The 20,488-nt window shown below is 47.6% G+C and overlaps 1 protein-coding gene across 8 annotated transcripts in view; it reads left to right on the top strand.

Annotated features, from left to right (window-relative positions):
- LOC106592083 (dachshund homolog 2) overlaps positions 1 to 20,488 on the top strand; it is a 318,539-nt gene that overhangs the window by 143,619 nt on the left and 154,432 nt on the right. For all 8 annotated transcript variants that reach the window (XM_082958278.1, XM_082958276.1, XM_082958275.1 and 5 more), the window contains exon 2: positions 13,624 to 13,748. In XM_082958278.1, the coding sequence (XP_082814404.1) occupies positions 13,624 to 13,748 (125 nt within the window). The remainder of the gene's footprint in view (positions 1 to 13,623; positions 13,749 to 20,488) is intronic.

The raw sequence follows: 20,488 nt of genomic DNA, 5'->3' as shown, positions 1-20,488 counted from the left end.
CATTTAGCAGACGCTCTTATACAGACCAACTTACAGGAACAGTTAGGGTGGAGTGTCTTGGTCAGCGGCACATTGGCAGGTGTTTCACCTAGTCAGCTTGGGAATTCCAACCAGCAACCGAAACAGTTGCTGGCCCAACGCTCTTAACCGCTAGGCTACCTGCCGCCCATACAACTGGTGTAGACATTACCATGACATGCTTGTTACGAGCCCTTCCCAACCATGCAGAGGTAAATAAAATAGTAACACAAGGAATACATTAAAATATACAAGAATGGTGGAGCTTTCAATATATAGGAAGTAAACACACACACACACACACACACACACACACACACACACACACACACACACACACACACACACACACACACACACACAGAGAGACACACACACACACACACACACAGAGAGAGACACACACACACAGAGACACACACACACACACACAGAGAGAGACACACACACACACACAGAGAGACACACACACACAGAGACACACACACACACACACACACACACACACAGACACACACACACAGAGACACACACAGAGAGACACACACACACAGAGACACACACAGAGAGACACACACACACAGAGACACACACACACACACACACACACACAGAGACACAAATACCTGCTTTATATCGCTACATTTTACTAGAGTTTATAAAGACCTGCTCTATATCGCTGCATGTTACTAGAGTTTATAAAGACCTGCTCTATATCGCTTCATGTTACTAGAGTTTATAAAGACCTGCTCTATATCGCTGCATGTTACTAGAGTTTATAAAGACCTGCTCTATATCGCTGCATGTTACTAGAGTTTATAAAGACCTGCTCTATATCGCTGCATGTTACTAGAGTTTATAAAGACCTGCTCTATATCGCTTCATGTTACTAGAGTTTATAAAGACCTGCTCTATATCGCTGCATGTTACTAGAGTTTATAAAGACCTGCTCTATATCGCTGCATGTTACTAGAGTTTATAAAGACCTGCTCTATATCACTGCATGTTACTAGAGTTTATAAAGACCTGCTCTATATCGCTACATTTTACTAGAGTTTATAAAGACCTGCTCTATATTGCTGCATGTTACTAGAGTTTATAAAGACCTGCTCTATATCGCTGCATGTTACTAGAGTTTATAAAGACCTGCTCTATATCGCTTCATGTTACTAGAGTTTATAAAGACCTGCTCTATATCGCTGCATGTTACTAGAGTTTATAAAGACCTGCTCTACATCGCTGCATGTTACTAGAGTTTATAAAGACCTGCTCTATATCGCTGCATGTTACTAGAGTTTATAAAGACCTGCTCTATATCGCTGCATGTTACTAGAGTTTATAAAGACCTGCTCTATATCGCTTCATGTTAATGGGGTTTATAAAGACCTGCTCTATATCGCTGCATGTTACTAGAGTTTATAAAGACCTGCTCTATATCGCTGCATGTTACTAGAGTTTATAAAGACCTGCTCTATATCGCTGCATGTTACTAGAGTTTATAAAGACCTGCTCTATATCGCTGCATGTTACTGGAGTTTATAAAGACCTGATCTACATCGCTGCATGTTACTAGAGTTTATAAAGACCTGCTCTATATCGCTGCACGTTACTAGAGGTTATAAAGACCTGCTCTATATCGCTGCATGTTACTAGAGTTTATAAAGACCTGCTCTATATCGCTGCATGTTACTAGAGTTTATAAAGACCTGCTCTATATCGCTGCATGTTACTAGAGTTTATAAAGACCTGCTCTATATTGCTGCATGTTACTGGAGTTTATAAAGACCTGCTCTATATCGCTGCATGTTACTGGAGTTTATAAAGACCTGCTCTATATCGCTGCATGTTACTGGAGTTTATAAAGACCTGCTCTACATCGCTGCATGTTACTAGAGTATAAAGACCTGCTCTATATTGCTGCATGTTACTGGAGTTTATAAAGACCTGCTCTATATCGTTGAATGTTATTCTGTTTGCATTGTGTTTGTACTCTACACAGTATTCATAAATATGTAAGTATTTTTGTTTGAGCAGTAAGCCTATCTTATTTTTCTTCTAATTTGTATTTTACTGTCCAGCCAAAGGTCTTGTTAATGGTAAAGTCCTAGAAATGATTGGAACAAGTTATAGTAATAAATGATTATTCCTATGCTGAATCAAACTAAAGCACAACGCTCAATAATTTGTGTGCCAACGCTTTCTTAACATTCTTCCTTCATATACCGTTGAAGCAAGGGTAGGGGTCAACGGGGGTCATTGATCAATAATAATCCAATACTTGATACAGTATAAACATTACGTCACACATTGCTTTCTCGGGTGACATGCATTGTCCAGCTAGCAGTTTTTTATATGTGGGATGGGCATAGGGAGGTTTCATATGTGGGATGGGCATAGGGAGGTTTTATATATGTGGGATGGGCATAGGGAGGTGTTATATATGTGGGATGGGCATAGGGAGGTTTCATATGTGGGATGGGCATAGGGAGGTTTTATATATGTGGGATGGGCATAGGGAGGTTTTATATATGTGGGATGGGCATAGGGAGGTTTTATATATGTGGGATGGGCATAGGGAGGTTTCATATGTGGGATGGGCATAGGGAGGTTTTATATATGTGGGATGGGCATAGGGAGGTTTCATATGTGGGATGGGCATAGGGAGGTTTCATATGTGGGATGGGCATAGGGAGGTTTTATATATGTGGGATGGGCATAGGGAGGTTTTATATATGTGGGATGGGCATAGGGGGGTTTTATATATGTGGGATGGGCATAGGGAGGTTTTATATATGTGGGATGGGCATAGGGAGGTGTTATATATGTGGGATGGGCATAGGGAGGTGTTATATATGTGGGATGGGCATAGGGAGGTTTTATATATGTGGGATGGGCATAGGGAGGTGTTATATATGTGGGATGGGCATAGGGGGGTTTTATATATGTGGGATGGGCATAGGGAGGTGTTATATATGTGGGATGGGCATAGGGAGGTTTTATATATGTGGGATGGGCATAGGGAGGTGTTATATATGTGGGATGGGAATAGGGGGGTTTTATATATGTGGGATGGGCATAGGGAGGTTTTATATATGTGGGATGGGAATAGGGGGGTTTTATATATGTGGGATGGGCATAGGGAGGTTTTATATATGTGGGATGGGCATAGGGAGGTTTTATATATGTGGGATGGGCATAGGGAGGTGTTATATATGTGAGATGGGCATAGGGAGGTTTTATATATGTGGGATGGGCATAGGGAGGTTTTATATATGTGGGATGGGCATAGGGAGGTTTATATATGTGGGATGGGCATAGGGGGGTTTTATATATGTGGGATGGGCATAGGGAGGTTTTATATATGTGGGATGGGCATAGGGAGGTTTTATACATGTGGGATGGGCATAGGGAGGTTTTATATATGTGGGATGGGCATAGGGAGGTTTTATATATGTGGGATGGGCATAGGGGGGTTTTATATATGTGGGATGGGCATAGGGAGGTTTTATATATGTGGGATGGGCATAGGGAGGTTTCATATGTGTGGGATGGGCATAGGGAGGTTTTATATATGTGGGATGGGCATAGGGAGGTTTTATATATGTGGGATGGGCATAGGGAGGTTTTATATATGTGGGATGGGCATAGGGGGGTTTTATATATGTGGGATGGGCATAGGGAGATGTTATATATGTGGGATGGGCATAGGGAGGTTTCATATATGTGGGATGGGCATAGGGAGGTTTTATTTATGTGGGATGGGCATAGGGAGGTTTTATACATGTGGGATGGGCATAGGGAGGTTTCAGCAGTTTGAGTTGAGTGTGTGGCCATATGGAGACTGACTTGTTCTGGGCATCAATGGGTCGGCCCCACCTCTCCCTCTCTCCGTCTCTCTCACTGTCTTTCCCTCGTTCTCACTGTGCTGGCACACTGGCAGCCTCTCTCTCCTTGGGATATGCAGGCCTCTCAAACATGAGTAATTGATGAATTGTATGCAATATGCAAATGTGAATGCATAAATCTCCTGACTGACAGCTTAATTTATGTGAGCCTTTAAGAATGCAGGATTAGATTTTAATTAAATATCTTCAAAGGCACCCTGACTTGTACATTTTTTTTTGCAGGCTGCCATCTTTGTTGTTGTTAAAACAATTTCCCGTTTAACATTTTAGAAATCAGATTTTTTTTAGGCCAGTTCTCCAACCACTTCAAACTTTCCCCACCACCACCAGCCTCCACAAGTTTGTGTAAGACAAATGTATTTGTTTGAAGTGAACACAAGTGGTTAGTGCAGCATGGTGCCATCCACTCGCAAGAAAGCTCTCCACAGATATTGACCAACATTCTCTGGCCTTTGTCATTGAGAAGAGTGGGTGGAGTCATCAGTCATAATGAGAGGATGGTCTTCCTGGAGTAGCAGGTTAACCCAGGCTCTGGCTCAGGCCCCATCCTGTATTGTTGCTGCAAGACGAGCAGGTATCTGATTACTTTGAATATTTAATTAACCGGTTTGAAAAATGTCAAGGGCACGTTTGCGACATTTTCGTTTGGACTAGAAATTGCTTAGTAACCCACTTTAAGTCGTCTCCAGGAGAGGCAGTGATGCCGCCTGAGAGTTGAGGGTAATGATTGGACGAGAGCATTGCCAGGGTTTTTCTTTTCTGGTGAGTGAAACGTGCGGGAACGTGTGAATGACTTTTCACAGCCATCTGTTCCTTCTGCCCGGTGGAACCCTCTAAGGGTGTGTGTGTGGTGTGTGTGTGTGTGTGTGTGTGTGTGTGTGTGTGTGTGTGTGTGTGTGTGTGTGTGTGTGTGTGTGTGCCTCTGCTTCAGAGAGGGCAAACATGGAGGTGCATAGCAGCTGGAATGGGTATTATGCCCACCAATGAGGCTGTTTGTTGTTCAGTATTCCCGGTCGGAGTGAGTGCATCTGGATGTGAGGGGAGATGCTCTGCAGTATACAACCACCTAGCTTTCTCCTATGGTGGACAGGGGGGATATGTGGGCTCCAAAATCATATTCAGCATTTCTACATTATTTTGTGAATATGGGAAAGTAAAAGCAGTTAGGAAACGTAACACTTTCACTACTGCATTGCAAAAATACAGAAGTCAAGTATTTAACCCCAAAACATTGTCTTTGTAATTACATAATTCATTTGGAGCAATATAAAATCAATCCACAGTTTTATTGAATACCAGCACAAGTTTCTACCTCCATGGCTGAAGCAGAGCATAAAGGTTTACACAGGACATGGAGGGAGGGACCGGGCTCTGCAGAACTGTATTGATCTACAGTGTATCTCATTTAGGCCCTTTGTTGCATTGGGACATTTGATGCAGATCCTGCTCTTGGAGTCAGAGTAAAGATAGTCAGCAGGACCAGCTTATACAAGGAAGCACCTGCTGCCAGCTAGGAAAGAGTGGCAGGAACACACTGCTCAGTAAAAGTGGAGCCAAATAAGAAAATAGTTCCAGTCTCCTGAGGGAAAAGGCCAAGTTGGCACACAATCGCCCCGCAAAAGAAATGACACGGGTGAGCGAGAGGGGAATAAGTCGGCCACTCCAGACAAAAAAAGGACAATTTCTTTACTTCCATTCCTTTACTTCAACAATCAGCTATGTGTATGGAAAACAATCCACCCTCCAAAGGAAGCCCTCTCTCATTTAAGACGTTGAAGGAAACGTCTGGTTAATCTGCTCAAAAGGTTTCGACAGTGTTTTATAAATCCCCTTCCTCTCCGGAACTTTCCACACGTTATCAGAACATTCTGGTTATTAATGGGTTCTCAAGAGACTCTCTTTTTGAGGGACACAAACCAAACCAAACATTCTCATAATTTGGTTTATGCATTATTAGGCCCGTAACAAAGTAGAGTAGTCTGCAAATTATAGGGTAGTTTGTTTTAAACAAATATAAACTTCCTTGTAATGTTATGTCAAAATGGTGGCCAATTTGATTAAAAGGTAATTTATTTAAGTATGAAATTAATTGCACTGAGCACAGCACATTTTCTACTACTGCATCATTGATTGTATGTTGTTTTACTCCATGTGTAACTCTGTGTTTTTGTATGTTGTCGAACTGCTTTGCTTTATCTTGGCCAGGTCGCAATTGTAAATGAGAACTTGTTCTCAACTTGCCTACCTGGTTAAATAAAGGTGAAATAAATAAAAATAAAAAACATCAGAAACATTTAATTGTCATTTTAGCTAATTATCTTCTCTCCAGTGAATTAGTTTCATCTTCAGTATCAGGTGTTCCGCTTCTGTCATCATCATTTACCAGTGTGATGGAAGACACAGGTGGAAGGGACCGCCGTTTTCCCTATAAGCCATAAATTACAAGACAGAATATATGAATAAGATATCTGAAGTAGTTCTTTCTGTGTCATGTACAGTAGGCCTGCACTGTATTACAACACCCTCGTCTGTGAATTTACTGTAGAGGTGGTTGTTCCTGCACTTCTGGGCAGTTAGACAAATTACTACCCCATAATATTGTCTCTATGGCAACAGTAACTGATGACCTAATAAATACCTTTATCGTATTTTGAAGTTAATTACAACACTTGGACGTGTAAGGCCTGCTTATGTAGTCACATCCATTCATTCTCTATTATTGTAAAGTGTATGCATACTCCTAGAAAATGTTAAGGGCCAAGGTAACTCAAGGACAAAAATAAACAACCCCCCCCCTTCCCCCAACAAAAAAAGATTGTATGTGAGTATGTACAGGATATCTGAATATGAATGTACTCAGTACTCAGCAAACCCTCTGTAAAAAATCTCTAATGTATGAAAATGAAATAAACAAAGACTGAAAACCTAGAACCTCCATAGTGGCTTAATTACACAGTTTTAAAACTGTGGGCCCTGCTCTATGGTGAGCTGACAGGGCCCTGCTCTATGGTGAGCTGACAGGGCCCTGCTCTATGGTGAGCTGACAGGGCCCTGCTCTATGGTGAGCTGACAGGGCCCTGCTCTATGGTGAGCTGACAGGGCCCTGCTCTATGGTGAGCTGACAGGGCCCTGCTCTATGGTGAGCTGACAGGGCCCTGCTCTATGGTGAGCTGACAGGGCCCTGCTCTATGGTGAGCTGACAGGGCCCTGCTCTATGGTGAGCTGACAGGGCCCTGCTCTATGGTGAGCTGACAGGGCCCTGCTCTATGGTGAGCTGACAGGGCCCTGCTCTATGGTGAGCTGACAGGGCCCTGCTCTATGGTGAGCTGACAGGGCCCTGCGCTATGGTGAGCTGACAGGGCCTGCTCTGTGGTGAGCTGACAGGGCCCTGCTCTATGGTGAGCTGACAGGGCCCTGCGCTATGGTGAGCTGACAGGGCCTGCTCCATGGTGAGCTGACAGGGCCCTGCTCTATGGTGAGCTGACAGGGCCCTGCTCTATGGTGAGCTGACAGGGCCCTGCTCTATGGTGAGCTGACAAGGCCCTGCTCTATGGTGAGCTGACAGGGCCCTGCTCTATGGTGAGCTGACAGGGCCCTGCTCTATGGTGAGCTGACAGGGCCTGCTCTATGGTGAGCTGACAGGGCCCTGCTCTATGGTGAGCTGACAGGGCCCTGCTCTATGGTGAGCTGACAGGGCCCTGCTCTATGGTGAGCTGACAGGGCCTGCTCTATGGTGAGCTGACAGGGCCCTGCTCTATGGTGAGCTGACAGGGCCCTGCTCTATGGTGAGCTGACAGGGCCCTGCAGACTCTGTGGAGCAGTAAGCCAGGCTGACGTTGATACACTACAGTAACTTCATTGAGCGTTCCCTGTTAAAGGCTCACTACAACCGCTAAAGTGATTCATGTTGAGAACTCTTTTTGCTTTTTGCTTTTTACACGCTTGGCTGTTCATAGTTTTTAATTAGATTAGTAAAGTGACAATTGTGAGTGCTGTGCATTTTCTGAACGTAGCTCACGCAGACAGCCAACAAGTCATGAGGGATATGACTGTGGGGGGGGGGGATGAGGGAAGGAGGATGGAAGGGGGTGAAGGGGGTTGAGGGTGAGTGCAGAAGGGGGTGTGATCATTGCTGCCACCTCCCTGGTGTAACAGATTGAGGGTCACATGAAGTTTATCATCGATTGGAATTGCAGGCCAGTCAATAGAGAATACTACACACAGTGGAGTACTGTAGCAGAGCTCCCTAGTTCTGCCGTACTGTAGCAGAGCTCCCTAGTTCTGTCGTACAGTAGCAGAGCTCCCTAGTTCTGTCGTACTGTAGCAGAGCTCACTAGTTCTGTCGTACTGTAGCAGAGCTCCCTAGTTCTGTCGTACTGTAGCAGAGCTCCCTAGTTCTGTCGTACTGTAGCAGAGCTCCCTAGTTCTGTCGTACTGTAGCAGAGCTCCCTAGTTCTGTCGTACTGTAGCAGAGCTCCCTAGTTCTGTCGTACAGTAGCAGAGCTCACTAGTTCTGTCGTACTGTAGCAGAGCTCCCTAGTTCTGTCGTACTGTAGCAGAGCTCCCTAGTTCTGTCGTACTGTAGCAGAGCTCCCTAGTTCTGTCGTACAGTAGCAGAGCTCACTAGTTCTGTCGTACTGTAGCAGAGCTCCCTAGTTCTGTCGTACTGTAGCAGAGCTCCCTAGTTCTGCCGTACTGTAGCAGAGCTCACTAGTTCTGTCGTACTGTAGCAGAGCTCCCTAGTTCTGTCGTACAGTAGCAGAGCTCACTAGTTCTGTCGTACTGTAGCAGAGCTCCCTAGTTCTGTCGTACTGTAGCAGAGCTCCCTAGTTCTGTCGTACTGTAGCAGAGCTCCCTAGTTCTGTCGTACTGTAGCAGAGCTCCCTAGTTCTGTCGTACAGTAGCAGAGCTCACTAGTTCTGTCGTACTGTAGCAGAGCTCCCTAGTTCTGTCGTACTGTAGCAGAGCTCCCTAGTTCTGCCGTACTGTAGCAGAGCTAACTAGTTCTGTCGTACTGTAGCAGAGCTCCCTAGTTCTGCCGTACTGTAGCAGAGCTCCCTAGTTCTGCCGTACTGTAGTAGAGCTCCCTGGTTCTGTCGTACTGTAGTAGAGCTCCCTAGTTCTGCCGACTATAGCAGAGCTCACTAGTTCTGCCGTACTGTAGCAGAGCTCCCTAGTTCTGCTGACTATAGCAGAGCTCCCTAGTTCTGCCGACTATAGCAGAGCTCACTAGTTCTGCCGACTATAGCAGAGCTCACTCGTTCTGCCAACTATAGCAGAGCTCACTAGTTCTGCCGACTATAGCAGAGCTCACTAGTTCTGCCGACTATAGCAGAGCTCACTAGTTCTGCCGACTATAGCAGAACTCACTAGTTCTGCCGTACTGTAGTAGAGCTCCCTAGTTCTGTCGACTGTAGCAGAGCTCCATAGTTCTGCCGTACTGTAGCAGAGCTCCCTAGTTCTGTTGACTGTAGCAGAGCTCACTAGTTCTGGCGACTAAAGCAGAGCTCACTAGTTCTGCCGACTAAAGCAGAGCTCCCTACTTCTGTCGACTGTAGCAGAGCTCCCTAGTTCTGCCGTACTGTAGCAGAGCTCCCTAGTTCTGTCGTACTGTAGCAGAGCTCCCTAGTTCTGCCGTACTGTAGTAGAGCTCCCTAGTTCTGCCGTACTGTAACAGAGCTCCCTAGTTCTGCCGTACTGTAGCAGAGCTCCCTAGTTCTGTCGACTGTAGCAGAGCTCCCTAGTTCTGCCGATTGTAGCAGAGCTCCCTAGTTCTGCCGTACTGTAGCAGAGCTCCCTAGTTCTGCCGTACTGTAGCAGAGCTCCCTAGTTCTGCCGTACTGTAGTAGAGCTCCCTAGTTCTGCCGACTGTAGCAGAGCTCCCTAGTTCTGCCGTACAGCTCCCTAGTTCTGTCGTACTGTAGCAGAGCTCCCTAGTTCTGCCGTACTGTAGCAGAGCTCCCTAGTTCTGTCGTACTGTAGTAGAGCTCCCTAGTTCTGCCGACTATAGCAGAGCTCCCTAGTTCTGCCATACTGTAGCAGAGCTCACTAGTTCTGCCGTACTGTAGCAGAGCTCACTAGTTCTGTCGACTGTAGCAGAGCTCCCTAGTTCTGCCGTACTGTAGCAGAGCTCACTAGTTCTGCCGTACTGTAGCAGAGCTCCCTAGTTCTGTCGTACTGTAGTAGAGCTCCCTAGTTCTGCCGACTATAGCTGAGCTCCCTAGTTCTGCCGTAGTGTAGCAGAGCTCACTAGTTCTGCCGTACTGTAGCAGAGCTCACTAGTTCTGCCGTACTGTAGCAGAGCTCCCTAGTTCTGCCGTACTGTAGCAGAGCTCACTAGTTCTGTCGACTGTAGGAGTACAGTAACTTTCGGTAATCTGGGTCATTTTCTGTGGAAGACCAATAAACTGTTCCTTGACAAACACCTCATGTTCAGGACTGTGTAACTGACCCATGTCAACAATTTAACTATTTACATTTGTATTTAATTTTTTAAGTTACTTTATTTTCTATTGAGGTGAGTGACTCCTCCAACTCTAGAGTCCTTGGCTACTCTGACTGGGAATGTTCAGGTGAATCATACTTAAAACAGAATAAACTGGCCAGAGAAAAGAGAAGAACAAGACATTAAAGGGGAATGAACAAACAGCTGAATCGAAATGGACTGTTGTGGCAGCTTGTGAGTGAATGCCTTTGTGTTGAACAGAGAGAGTGGGGCATGGCGAACGAGAAAGAAAGAGAGACGGACGCTTCACAGCGAATGGGCTTTGTTCTAATGGCAACACTCTGTTTGGAACACTGATAAGAGCCTTCCATTTGTCTCTCCAAGGTTTTTTTCTTTCTGTCCTCTGTTCTCCGTTCAAGTCTTCTCTGCGTCTTTTGTACTTTAAAGCGGATCCCAGGCCAGCCAAGTGTAGTGGCATCTGGAGCGTCTAGTGCAGCTTTTTCAACCATGTCTCTGAAGACTACTCTGATTTGTTCCCATATTGAACACCCCCCTCCTTTTACTTGTATGCTGATTGCTCTGTGGTCTTGTTTGTGTTTGTAGCCATTGCAATGTTAATGAAATACAGAATGAGGCAACAACACAGCGTTTTTTGTTGTTGTTATTGTTCCTGGACGCTGGCCAATGGTATACAGCGCTGGAATTAGCATTTTTCTTTTCAAGCCCCCCCCCCACCCCCCTATAGCCTACTTCATTCAGCCTGTCACATACGTGTCTGTCTCTGCGACAGAAACACCCTATTAGTCTAGTACACTCTTTAAGAGTCTACTGTTGGGAAGTGAGGAAGGGCGTGTGTGTGTGCGACAGAAACACCCTATTAGTCTAGTACACTCTTTAAGAGTCTACTGTTGGGAAGTGAGGAAGGGCGTGTGTGTGTGAGGGGTTGTGTAATGTAAGGAACGGTTTGACTAGCTTCTCACTTCCTGACCCCAGAGGGAAGGAATCTCAGTCTGATGTTACAGCGTCAGACACCAAACCCTGAAACAATGTGTCTGAACGCTGGTGATCCCTTATCAGATATGGCCTTGCTGGAATATGCTATGTCCCCTGTGCACTTCAAGGCATATGTGTTTGAGCTGATTATTATCAAGCTTTTGTGTGTGTCCTGTGTTATCAGTGGAGAGGATCTCTGTCTACCTGCTGTCTCTGTGTAATCCCCCCATAGTGGGACGGGGGGATGGGAGGACGAGGGGACGGGAGGATGGGAGGACGGGAGGACGAGGGGACAGGAGGACGAGGGGACGGGAGGACGAGGGGACGGGAGGACGAGGGGACAGGAGTATGGGGGGACGGGAGGATGGGAGGCCGAGGGGACGGGAGGAAGAAGGGATGGGAGGATGGGGGGACGAAGGGACGGGAGGAAGAGGGGACGGGAGGAAGAGGGGACGAGGGGACGGGAGGAAGAGGGGACGGGAGGATGGGAGGACGGGAGGATGGGAGGACGAGGGGACGGGAGGATGGGAGGACAAGGGGACGGGAGGAAGAGGGGACGGGAGTATGGGGGGATGGGAGGGCGAGGGGACGGGAGGACGAGGGGACGGGAGTATGGGGGGACGGGAGGATGGGAGGCCGAGGGGACGGGAGGACGAGGGGACGGGAGGACGAGGGGACGGGAGTATGGGGGGACGGGAGGACGGGAGGACGAGGGGACGAGAGTATGGGGGGACGGGAGGGCGAGGGGACGGGAGGAAAAGGGGACGGGAGGACGAGGGGACGGGAGGGCGAGGGGACGGGAGGAAGAGGGGACGGGAGGAAGAGGCGACGAAGGGACGGGAGGACGAGGGGACGAGGGGACGAAGGGACGGGAGGACGAGGGGACGGGAGTATGGGGGGACGGGAGGATGGGAGGCCGAGGGGACGGGAGGACGAGGGGACGGGAGTATGGGGGGACGGGAGGATGGGGGGACGAGGGGACGGGAGGAAGAGGGGACGGGAGTATGGGGAGACGGGAGGGCGAGGGGACGGGAGGAAGAGGGGACGGGAGGACGAGGGGACGGGAGGGCGAGGGGACGGGAGGAAGAGGGGAAGGGAGGAAGAGGCGACGAAGGGACGGGAGGACGAGGGGACGAAGGGACGGGAGGAAGAGGGGACGGGAGTATGGGGGATGGGAGGGCGAGGGGACGGGAGGACGAGGGGACGGGAGTATGGGGGGACGGGAGGATGGGAGGCCGAGGGGACGGGAGGACGAGGGGACGGGAGTATGGGGGACGGGAGGATGGGAGGACGAGGGGACGGGAGTATGGGGGGACGGGAGGAAGAGGCGACGAAGGGACGGGAGGACGAGGGGACGAATGGACGGGAGAGCGAGGGGACGGGAGGGCGAGGGTGAGGGGACGGGAGGAAGAGGGGACGGGAGGATGGGGGGACGGGAGGGCGAGGGGACGGGAGGAAGAGGGGATGGGAGGAAGAGGGGACTGGAGGATAGGGGGACGGGGGGATGGGAGGACGAGGGGACGGGAGTATGGGGGGACGGGAGGATGGGAGGCCGAGGGGACGGGAGGACGAGGGGACGGGAGTATGGGGGGACGGGAGGATGGGAGAACCAAGGGGACGGGAGGCCGAGGGGACGGGAGGACGAGGGGACGGGAGTATGGGGGGACGGGAGGATGGGAGGACGAGGGGACGGGAGGAAGAGGGGACGGGAGGATGGGGGGACGAAGGGACGGGAGTCCGAGGGGATGGGAGGGCGAGGGGACGGGAGGATAGGGGGACGGGAGGAAGAGGGGACGGGAGGATGGGGGGACGGGAGGGCGAGGGGATGGGGGGACGGGGGGACGAGGGGACGGGAGGACGAGGGGACGGGGGACGGGAGGGCGAGGGGACGGGGGGACGGGAGGACGAGGGGACGGGAGGACGAGGGGATGGGGGGGTGACAAACATATGTTGGGGTAGCCAGGAGGAAAGTATTGTCATTAACGTATAATTTCCATCTCTTAATGTCTATTGTTGTCAATTTAAATGATAGAGAATGTGATACAATTTTCATATCACGCTTGCTACGTATGTTTGCTACGTGTGTAGAGAAATATAAAATCAACCATTGTAAATGTATCAATCAATGGTCTCTTACACTGTGAGCCTATGTGGTCTAAGTAAAATAGTTATTTAAATAGTTGATCATTTTCTGTGTATTCACATTGATCTCTCTCTCTCTCTTTCTCTCTCCCTCTCCTTCTCCTCTCCCTCTCTCTGCAGCTCCAGGCCTGGCCGACCACCCAAGCGTTCCCTTGGGGTAGCGATGCAGGAAAGCTCCAGGCTTCTTCCCCACAGTGTCCACGGCCTACTGTCTCCCGGCCTCCTCTCATCCATGTCGCCCGGAGGTAAGATCCCTCTCATCCATGTGCAGCCACTCTAAACATGCACACAACCAATAGTACCCCCCACCCCCAAAAAAAAAAAAAGAATTTACCCTCCACCAGCCTAACCTCTACCTTCCATTAATTATGTATTTTAATTATGTATTTTGTTTGATAAAAAAATAGAGAGCCATCAGGTGTCCTATACAAAAGACTTGGATTTATCACATTTTGATGAAAGCGATTCTGTTATCTTTTCCCTTGAGGCCCCTGTCTCTATTTCCAGGCGCCTTTCTTTCTCCCCTCCTCTCATCTCCACCCCCTGCTTCTGCAAATCAGCTCTTATTGATTTCCTCCGCTGTCCTTCACTGGTCACTACTGCCGCTCACACAGAGGTTACACTATTGGATTTCTGTAGCCTTTTCTCACACATGCATTTGCTCTCCCCCTCTCTCTCTCTCTCTCTCTCTCTCTCTCTCTCTCTCTCTCTCTCTCTCTCTCTTTCCTTTTCTCTCTCTCTTTCCTTTTCTCTCTCTCTCGCTCTCTCTCTTTCCTTCTTTCTCTCTCTCTCTCTCTCTCTTTCCTTCTTTCCTTTTCTCCCTCTCTTTCTTTCCTTCCTTCTTTCTCTCTCTCTCTCTCTCTCTCTTTCCTTCTTTCCTTTTCTCCCTCTCTTTCTTTCCTTCCTTCCTTCTCTCTCTCTCTCTTTCCTTTTCTCTCTCTCTCTCCTATTCCCTCTCCAGTCTCTATCTCGTTGTTGCTGTAGGCCTTTCCTTCTCCTTTCTCCTCTTAATATAATTGCAATATGATGGAATCTATTTGATAAAGTTAACTTTGTTGCATCAACACAATGCCTGTCTCTATGCTGTGTTTGCATGTGTCTATTGGAAAGTGTACCTACAGCAAACTACAGGTTCTGTCTTGTTAAGATCTTTTTACATTTTCTCTCTAAATTGCTGATGTTGGCGGTTTAGTCCTCACGATGGCCAGCAAGGATATTGATGTGTGCAGACGAGTAGCCTGAGCAGTCAGTTAGCCATGCTAGTGATTTATTTCAGATTACTGTTATTATTCTCCTCCCCTGCAGTGGGTGGTGGGCCTTCTTTAAAATGCACATGAAAGTCATTTACATTTTGTATCGTCTCGGTGCATCAGTGTAAAACTCAACTCAGGCGGTAGAGTAGTTGTCTGCCTGTCTGTCAGATGACTAGACTTAATTAGATACTAGTGGACAAATACTCTTATCTTTTCAATATGAACATGTAGTTTAATGTGATAATTAAGTACAACCTTTAATTATTTTGATATTATTATTTTTACCTTTAATGGCCAAGCAGTATTGTAGTTGCAAAATCCATGTTTTGTTTTCGTTTTCACAGGTTTTGTTAATACAGCTAGAGGTATATTATTCCTGAAAAGCCTTTGAATTAGGGTAATGGGGCAACTTGCTGATCTCTTAAATATCAGCCTTTTCAACTGCTCATGTGCCTTCCTATAAGCAAACAACATATTTAGATATGTATATTTAGATATGTATATTTAGATATGTTTATTTAGATATGTATATTTAGATATGTATATTTAGATATGTTTATTTAGATATGTATATTTAGATATGTTTATTTAGATATGTTTATTTAGATATGTATATTTAGATATGTTTATTTAGATATGTTTATTTAGATATGTATATTTAGATATGTATATTTAGATATGTTTATTTAGATATGTATATTTAGATATGTTTATTTAGATATGTATATTTAGATATGTTTATTTAGATATGTATATTTAGATATGTATATTTAGATATGTATATTTAGATATGTATATGTGTATTTCGATATGTATATTTCAATATGTATATTTCGATATGTATATTTCGATATGTATATTTCGATATGTATATTTAGATATGTTTATTTAGATATGTATATTTAGATATGTTTATTTAGATATGTTTATTTAGATATGTATATTTAGATATGTTTATTTAGATATGTATATTTAGATATGTTTATTTAGATATGTATATTTAAATATGTTTATTTAGATATGTTTATTTATAAACCTTAAAGGAATAATATAACGTCATACATCCTGAATGGATCAGAGACCCTGCAAAAGTTAATGTTTACTACATATTGATGAATATATTTTGAATTTACCAACCAGTAATTTAGTAATAGTAGCAGCAGTAGTTGTACTTGTACATGAAATAATACCACTGTAGTCAAAAGTAACAATGTTCCTATTTCAGTGGAAAACATCTTACGACAGACGTCAAATAGCAGATTTGTATCGGAGTTGTCATTCAGTTATTAGCAACCATTTGTGTTGTCGTTATCATGTCATTTGGGAATAATCTGTACAAATGAGCAAGCTTTACCCCCCATGGAGGGGTAGGAGTGTTGAGTTGAGCAAGAGCAAAACTAACATGTTGTGAGCTTTGTTGAAGCATTTGGTTTCCTGGAATGCTGTTGACAGAAACATCAGAAGCCCCTGGCACTCCAGGGAGAGGAGAGGAGGAGCTCCAACAGCAGGCTTCAGGATTCCATCCTCACACTACAGTACAGTCATCATGTACAACATGACTGCCGTTACTGACTACAGTACTGGACACTGAAGCAACCCTGGTCACGGGGAGATGGAGAGATAGAGAGATGAAGTGTGTGTGTGTATGGTCCACATCTCACAAAGGTGTTCAGTTTAAATCCATATTTTCTCCCCTGTCAACGTCCTCATGCAGGCAGTCATGAAACCCCCCCTCTCTCTCTCCCTCTCCCTCTCCCTCTCCCTCCCTCTCCCTCTCTCTCTCTCTCTCTCTCTCTCCCTCTCCCTCTCCCTCTCCCTCTCTCTCTCTCTCTCTCTCTCTCTCTCTCTCTCGCTTCCTCTCTCGCTCCCTCTCTCGTCTCTATCCCTCTCCCGCTCCCGTTCTCTCTCTCTCTCTCTCTCTCTCTCTCTCTCTCTCACTCTCTCTCTCTTTCACTCTCTCTCTCACTCTCTCTCTCACTCTCTCTCTCTCCCACTCGCTCTCGCTCTCTCTCTTGTCTCTATCCCTCTCCCACTCCCGTACTCTCTGTCTGTCTGTCTGTCTCTCTCTCTCTCTCTCTCTCTCTCTCTCTCTCTCTCTCTCTCTCTCGCTCTCTTTCTCTCTCTCTCTGTCTGTGGCTGAAAACAAACAAACTCAGCCCTTCCTGGTGACTTTGATGAATGACATGTCCCACTGGGGACTTGTTCTCCATCTGCTTAACCCGTCCGTCCGTCCGTCCCCTCTCCTCGTCCATTGGCCTCACTCTGACAAGTACTATTTAGCAACTGTTTTGGATCACCTCCATTCTCTACACTGAGTGTACAAAACATTAAGAACACCTTACTAATATTGACTTGCACCCCCTTTTGATAGCATCAATTCGTTGGGGCATGGACTCTACAAGGTGTTGAAAGCGTTCCACAGGGATGCTGGCCCATGTTGACTCCAATGTTTCCCACAGTTGTGTCAAGTTGGCTGGATGTCCTTTGGGTGGTGGATTGTTCTTGATACACACAGGAAACTGTTGAGCGTGAAAAACCCAGCAGCGCTGCAGTTCTTGACACAAACTGGTGCGCCTGGCACCTAATACCATACCCCGTTCAAAGGCCCTTCAATCACCCTCTGAATGGCACACATACACAATCCATGTCTCAGTTGTCTCAAGGCTTAAAAATCCTTCTTTAACCTGTCTCCTCCCCTTCATCTACAATGATTGGTGGATTTAACAAGTGACATCAATAAGGGATCATAGCTTTCACCTGGATTCACCTGGTCAGTCTATGCCATGCAAAGAGCAGGTGTTCTTAATGTTTTGTATACTCAATGTATCACGCCACATTGGCCTCACCCCTGGTCACGGGGAGATGGAGAGATAGAGAGATGAAGTGTGTGTGTGTGTATGTGTATGGTCCACATCTGACACCTAATACCATTGGGGTATGGTATTAGGTGCCAGGCGCTGTTGTCTTACAGCATTGGGTCACTTTAACCTGGTTAATACACGTGACCCCATTACAATACAGTCTCCTTACTGTAACCTTCTCCTGACATCCTGGACCAGCGTTTTTTCTCTCTGACCTCTCCTGACGTCCTGGACCTGTGGTATTGCTCTCTGACCTCTCCTGACGTCCTGGACCTGTGGTATTGCTCTCTGACCTCTCCTGACATCCTGGACCAGTGGTATTGCTCTCTGACCTCTCCTGACATCCTGTACCAGTGGTATTGCTCTCTGACCTCTCCTGACATCCTGGACCAGTGGTATTGCTCTCTGACTTCTCCCATAGTCCTGGACCAGTGGTATTGCTCTCTGACCTCTCCTGACGTCCTGGACCAGTGGTATTGCTCTCTGACCTCTCCTGACGTCCTGGACCAGTGGTATTGCTCTCTGACCTCTCCTGACATCCTGGACCAGCGGTATTGCTCTCTGACCTCTCCTGACGTCCTGGACCAGTGGTATTGCTCTCTGACCTCTCCTGACGTCCTGGACCAGTGGTATTGCTCTCTGACCTCTCCTGACATCCTGGACCAGTGGCATTGCTCTCTGACTTCTCCCATAGTTCTTGACCAGTGGCATTGCTCTCTGACCTCTCCTGACGTCCTTGACCAGTGGTATTGCTCTCTGACTTCTCCCATAGTCCTGGACCAGTGGTATTGCTCTCTGACCTCTCCTGACGTCCTTGACCAGTGGTATTGCTCTCTGACTTCTCCCATAGTCCTGGACCAGTGGTATTGCTCTCTGACCTCTCCTGACGTCCTGGACCAGTGGTATTGCTCTCTGACTTCTCCCATAGTCCTGGACCAGTGGTATTGCTCTCTGACCTCTCCTGACATCCTGGACCAGTGGTATTGCTCTTTGACTTCTCCCATAGTCCTGGACCAGTGGTATTGCTCTCTGACCTCTCCTGACATCCTGGACCAGTGGTATTGCTCTCTGACTTCTCCTGACATCCTGGACCAGTGGTATTGCTCTCTGACCTCTCCTGACATCCTGGACCAGTGGTATTGCTCTCTGACTTCTCCTGACATCCTGGACCAGTGGTATTGCTCTCTGACCTCTCCTGACATCCTGGACCAGTGGTATTGCTCTCTGACCTCTCCTGACGTCCTGGACCAGTGGTATTGCTCTCTGACCTCTCCCATAGTCCTGGACCAGTGGTATTGCTCTCTGACCTCTCCTGACGTCCTGGACCAGTGGTATTGCTCTCTGACCTCTCCCATAGTCCTGGACCAGTGGTATTGCTCTCTGACCTCTCCTGACGTCCTGGACCAGTGGTATTGCTCTCTGACTTCTCCCATAGTCCTGGACCAGTGGTATTGCTCTCTGACCTCTCCTGACATCCTGGACCAGTGGTATTGCTCTCTGACTTCTCCCATAGTCCTGGACCAGTGGTATTGCTCTCTGACCTCTCCTCAATCCTGCTGTATCAGCTGATTCTGTGTCAGTCTTGGCGATGTTTCCCAATTCTGTGTGTCGGCTCGGCTCGGCAGTCCCTCGCTCCATTCAGTCATCTGAAGGGGTTAAAGTCTGGGGATCTGTTTAGTGACATATGGGCTAGCCTTCGCACATGCTAATGCAGGCCTTTCACACACAAAGAGAGAGAGAGCGAGAAGGAGAGAGTGGGGGAGGGGGATATAGGGAGAGAGAGAGGGATTGATGGAGAGAGAGAGAGCGAGAGGGATAGGGCCAGACTGATGGTCTGTAAATCCCTCTGATAAAGAGTCGGGGCCCTGAGACTCACGCTCGCCAACGCACAGAGCAGAATTAAAGTCCAGGCTTCGGCGTAGGTGGGTGGCCCCCAATCCGTATTTAATGAAGGATCTGTGGAGAAGGAGGGGGGGCTTTTCATTTGTATTTCCAGCAATCTGGCTCTCGGGAATGATCAGCATGGGCTCGGTTAATAAGGACAAGACTGTAAAAACAATGAAGTAATAATCAGAGACAGAGAGCCCAGTGGTATGGGGAGAAACGCTGCACGCAACGCAGAGCTAATCACTAAGCTCTTATTTGTATCCCTCTTCTAAAGGTAGGAATCAGCGCTTCTCTTGGATCCTTATTGCCCGACCTTCATTTTTCCTATTGATCTGCAAAGCAGAGACAAGTGGACAGGAAGGAGAACACAAGCAGATCGCTGTTTCCTTTTCCTCTCCAGGAAATGGTGGATTTCCCGTGGTGCAGATGACTGGTTCCTAATGAGCCTATGTTATGCACATCACTTCTCATCGTGGCATTTAAATGCACTTCCTGACGTGGTAGATACTGAACACCCCACAAGGTTACCCAGTATTTCTCCCTGAACCTCCTGAGGTGGTAGATACTGAACACCCCACAACGTTACCCCTGGCCCAACCCCACCCCCTCAGACAGCACCATGACCCGACCCCACCCCTCAGACAGCACCATGACCCGACCCCACCCCTCAGACAGCACCATGGCCCGACCCCACCCCTCAGACAGCACCATGACCCGACCCCACCCCTCAGACAGCACCATGACCCGACCCCACCCCTCAGACAGCACCATTACCCGACCCCACCCCTCAGACAGCACCATGACCCGACCCCACCCCTCAGACAACACCATGACCCGACCCCACCCCTCAGACAGCACCATGGCCCGACCCCACCCCTCTGACAGCACCATGGCCCGACTCCACCCCACAAGGTTACCCCTGGCCCGACCCCACCCCTCAGACAGCACCATGACCCGACCCCACCCCTCAGACAGCACCATGAC

This window comes from Salmo salar, chromosome 11 (assembly GCF_965601325.2).
Source record: "Salmo salar chromosome 11, fSalSal1, whole genome shotgun sequence".
Lineage (NCBI taxonomy): Eukaryota > Metazoa > Chordata > Actinopteri > Salmoniformes > Salmonidae > Salmo > Salmo salar.
This window is presented reverse-complemented; position numbering and strand designations above follow the sequence as displayed.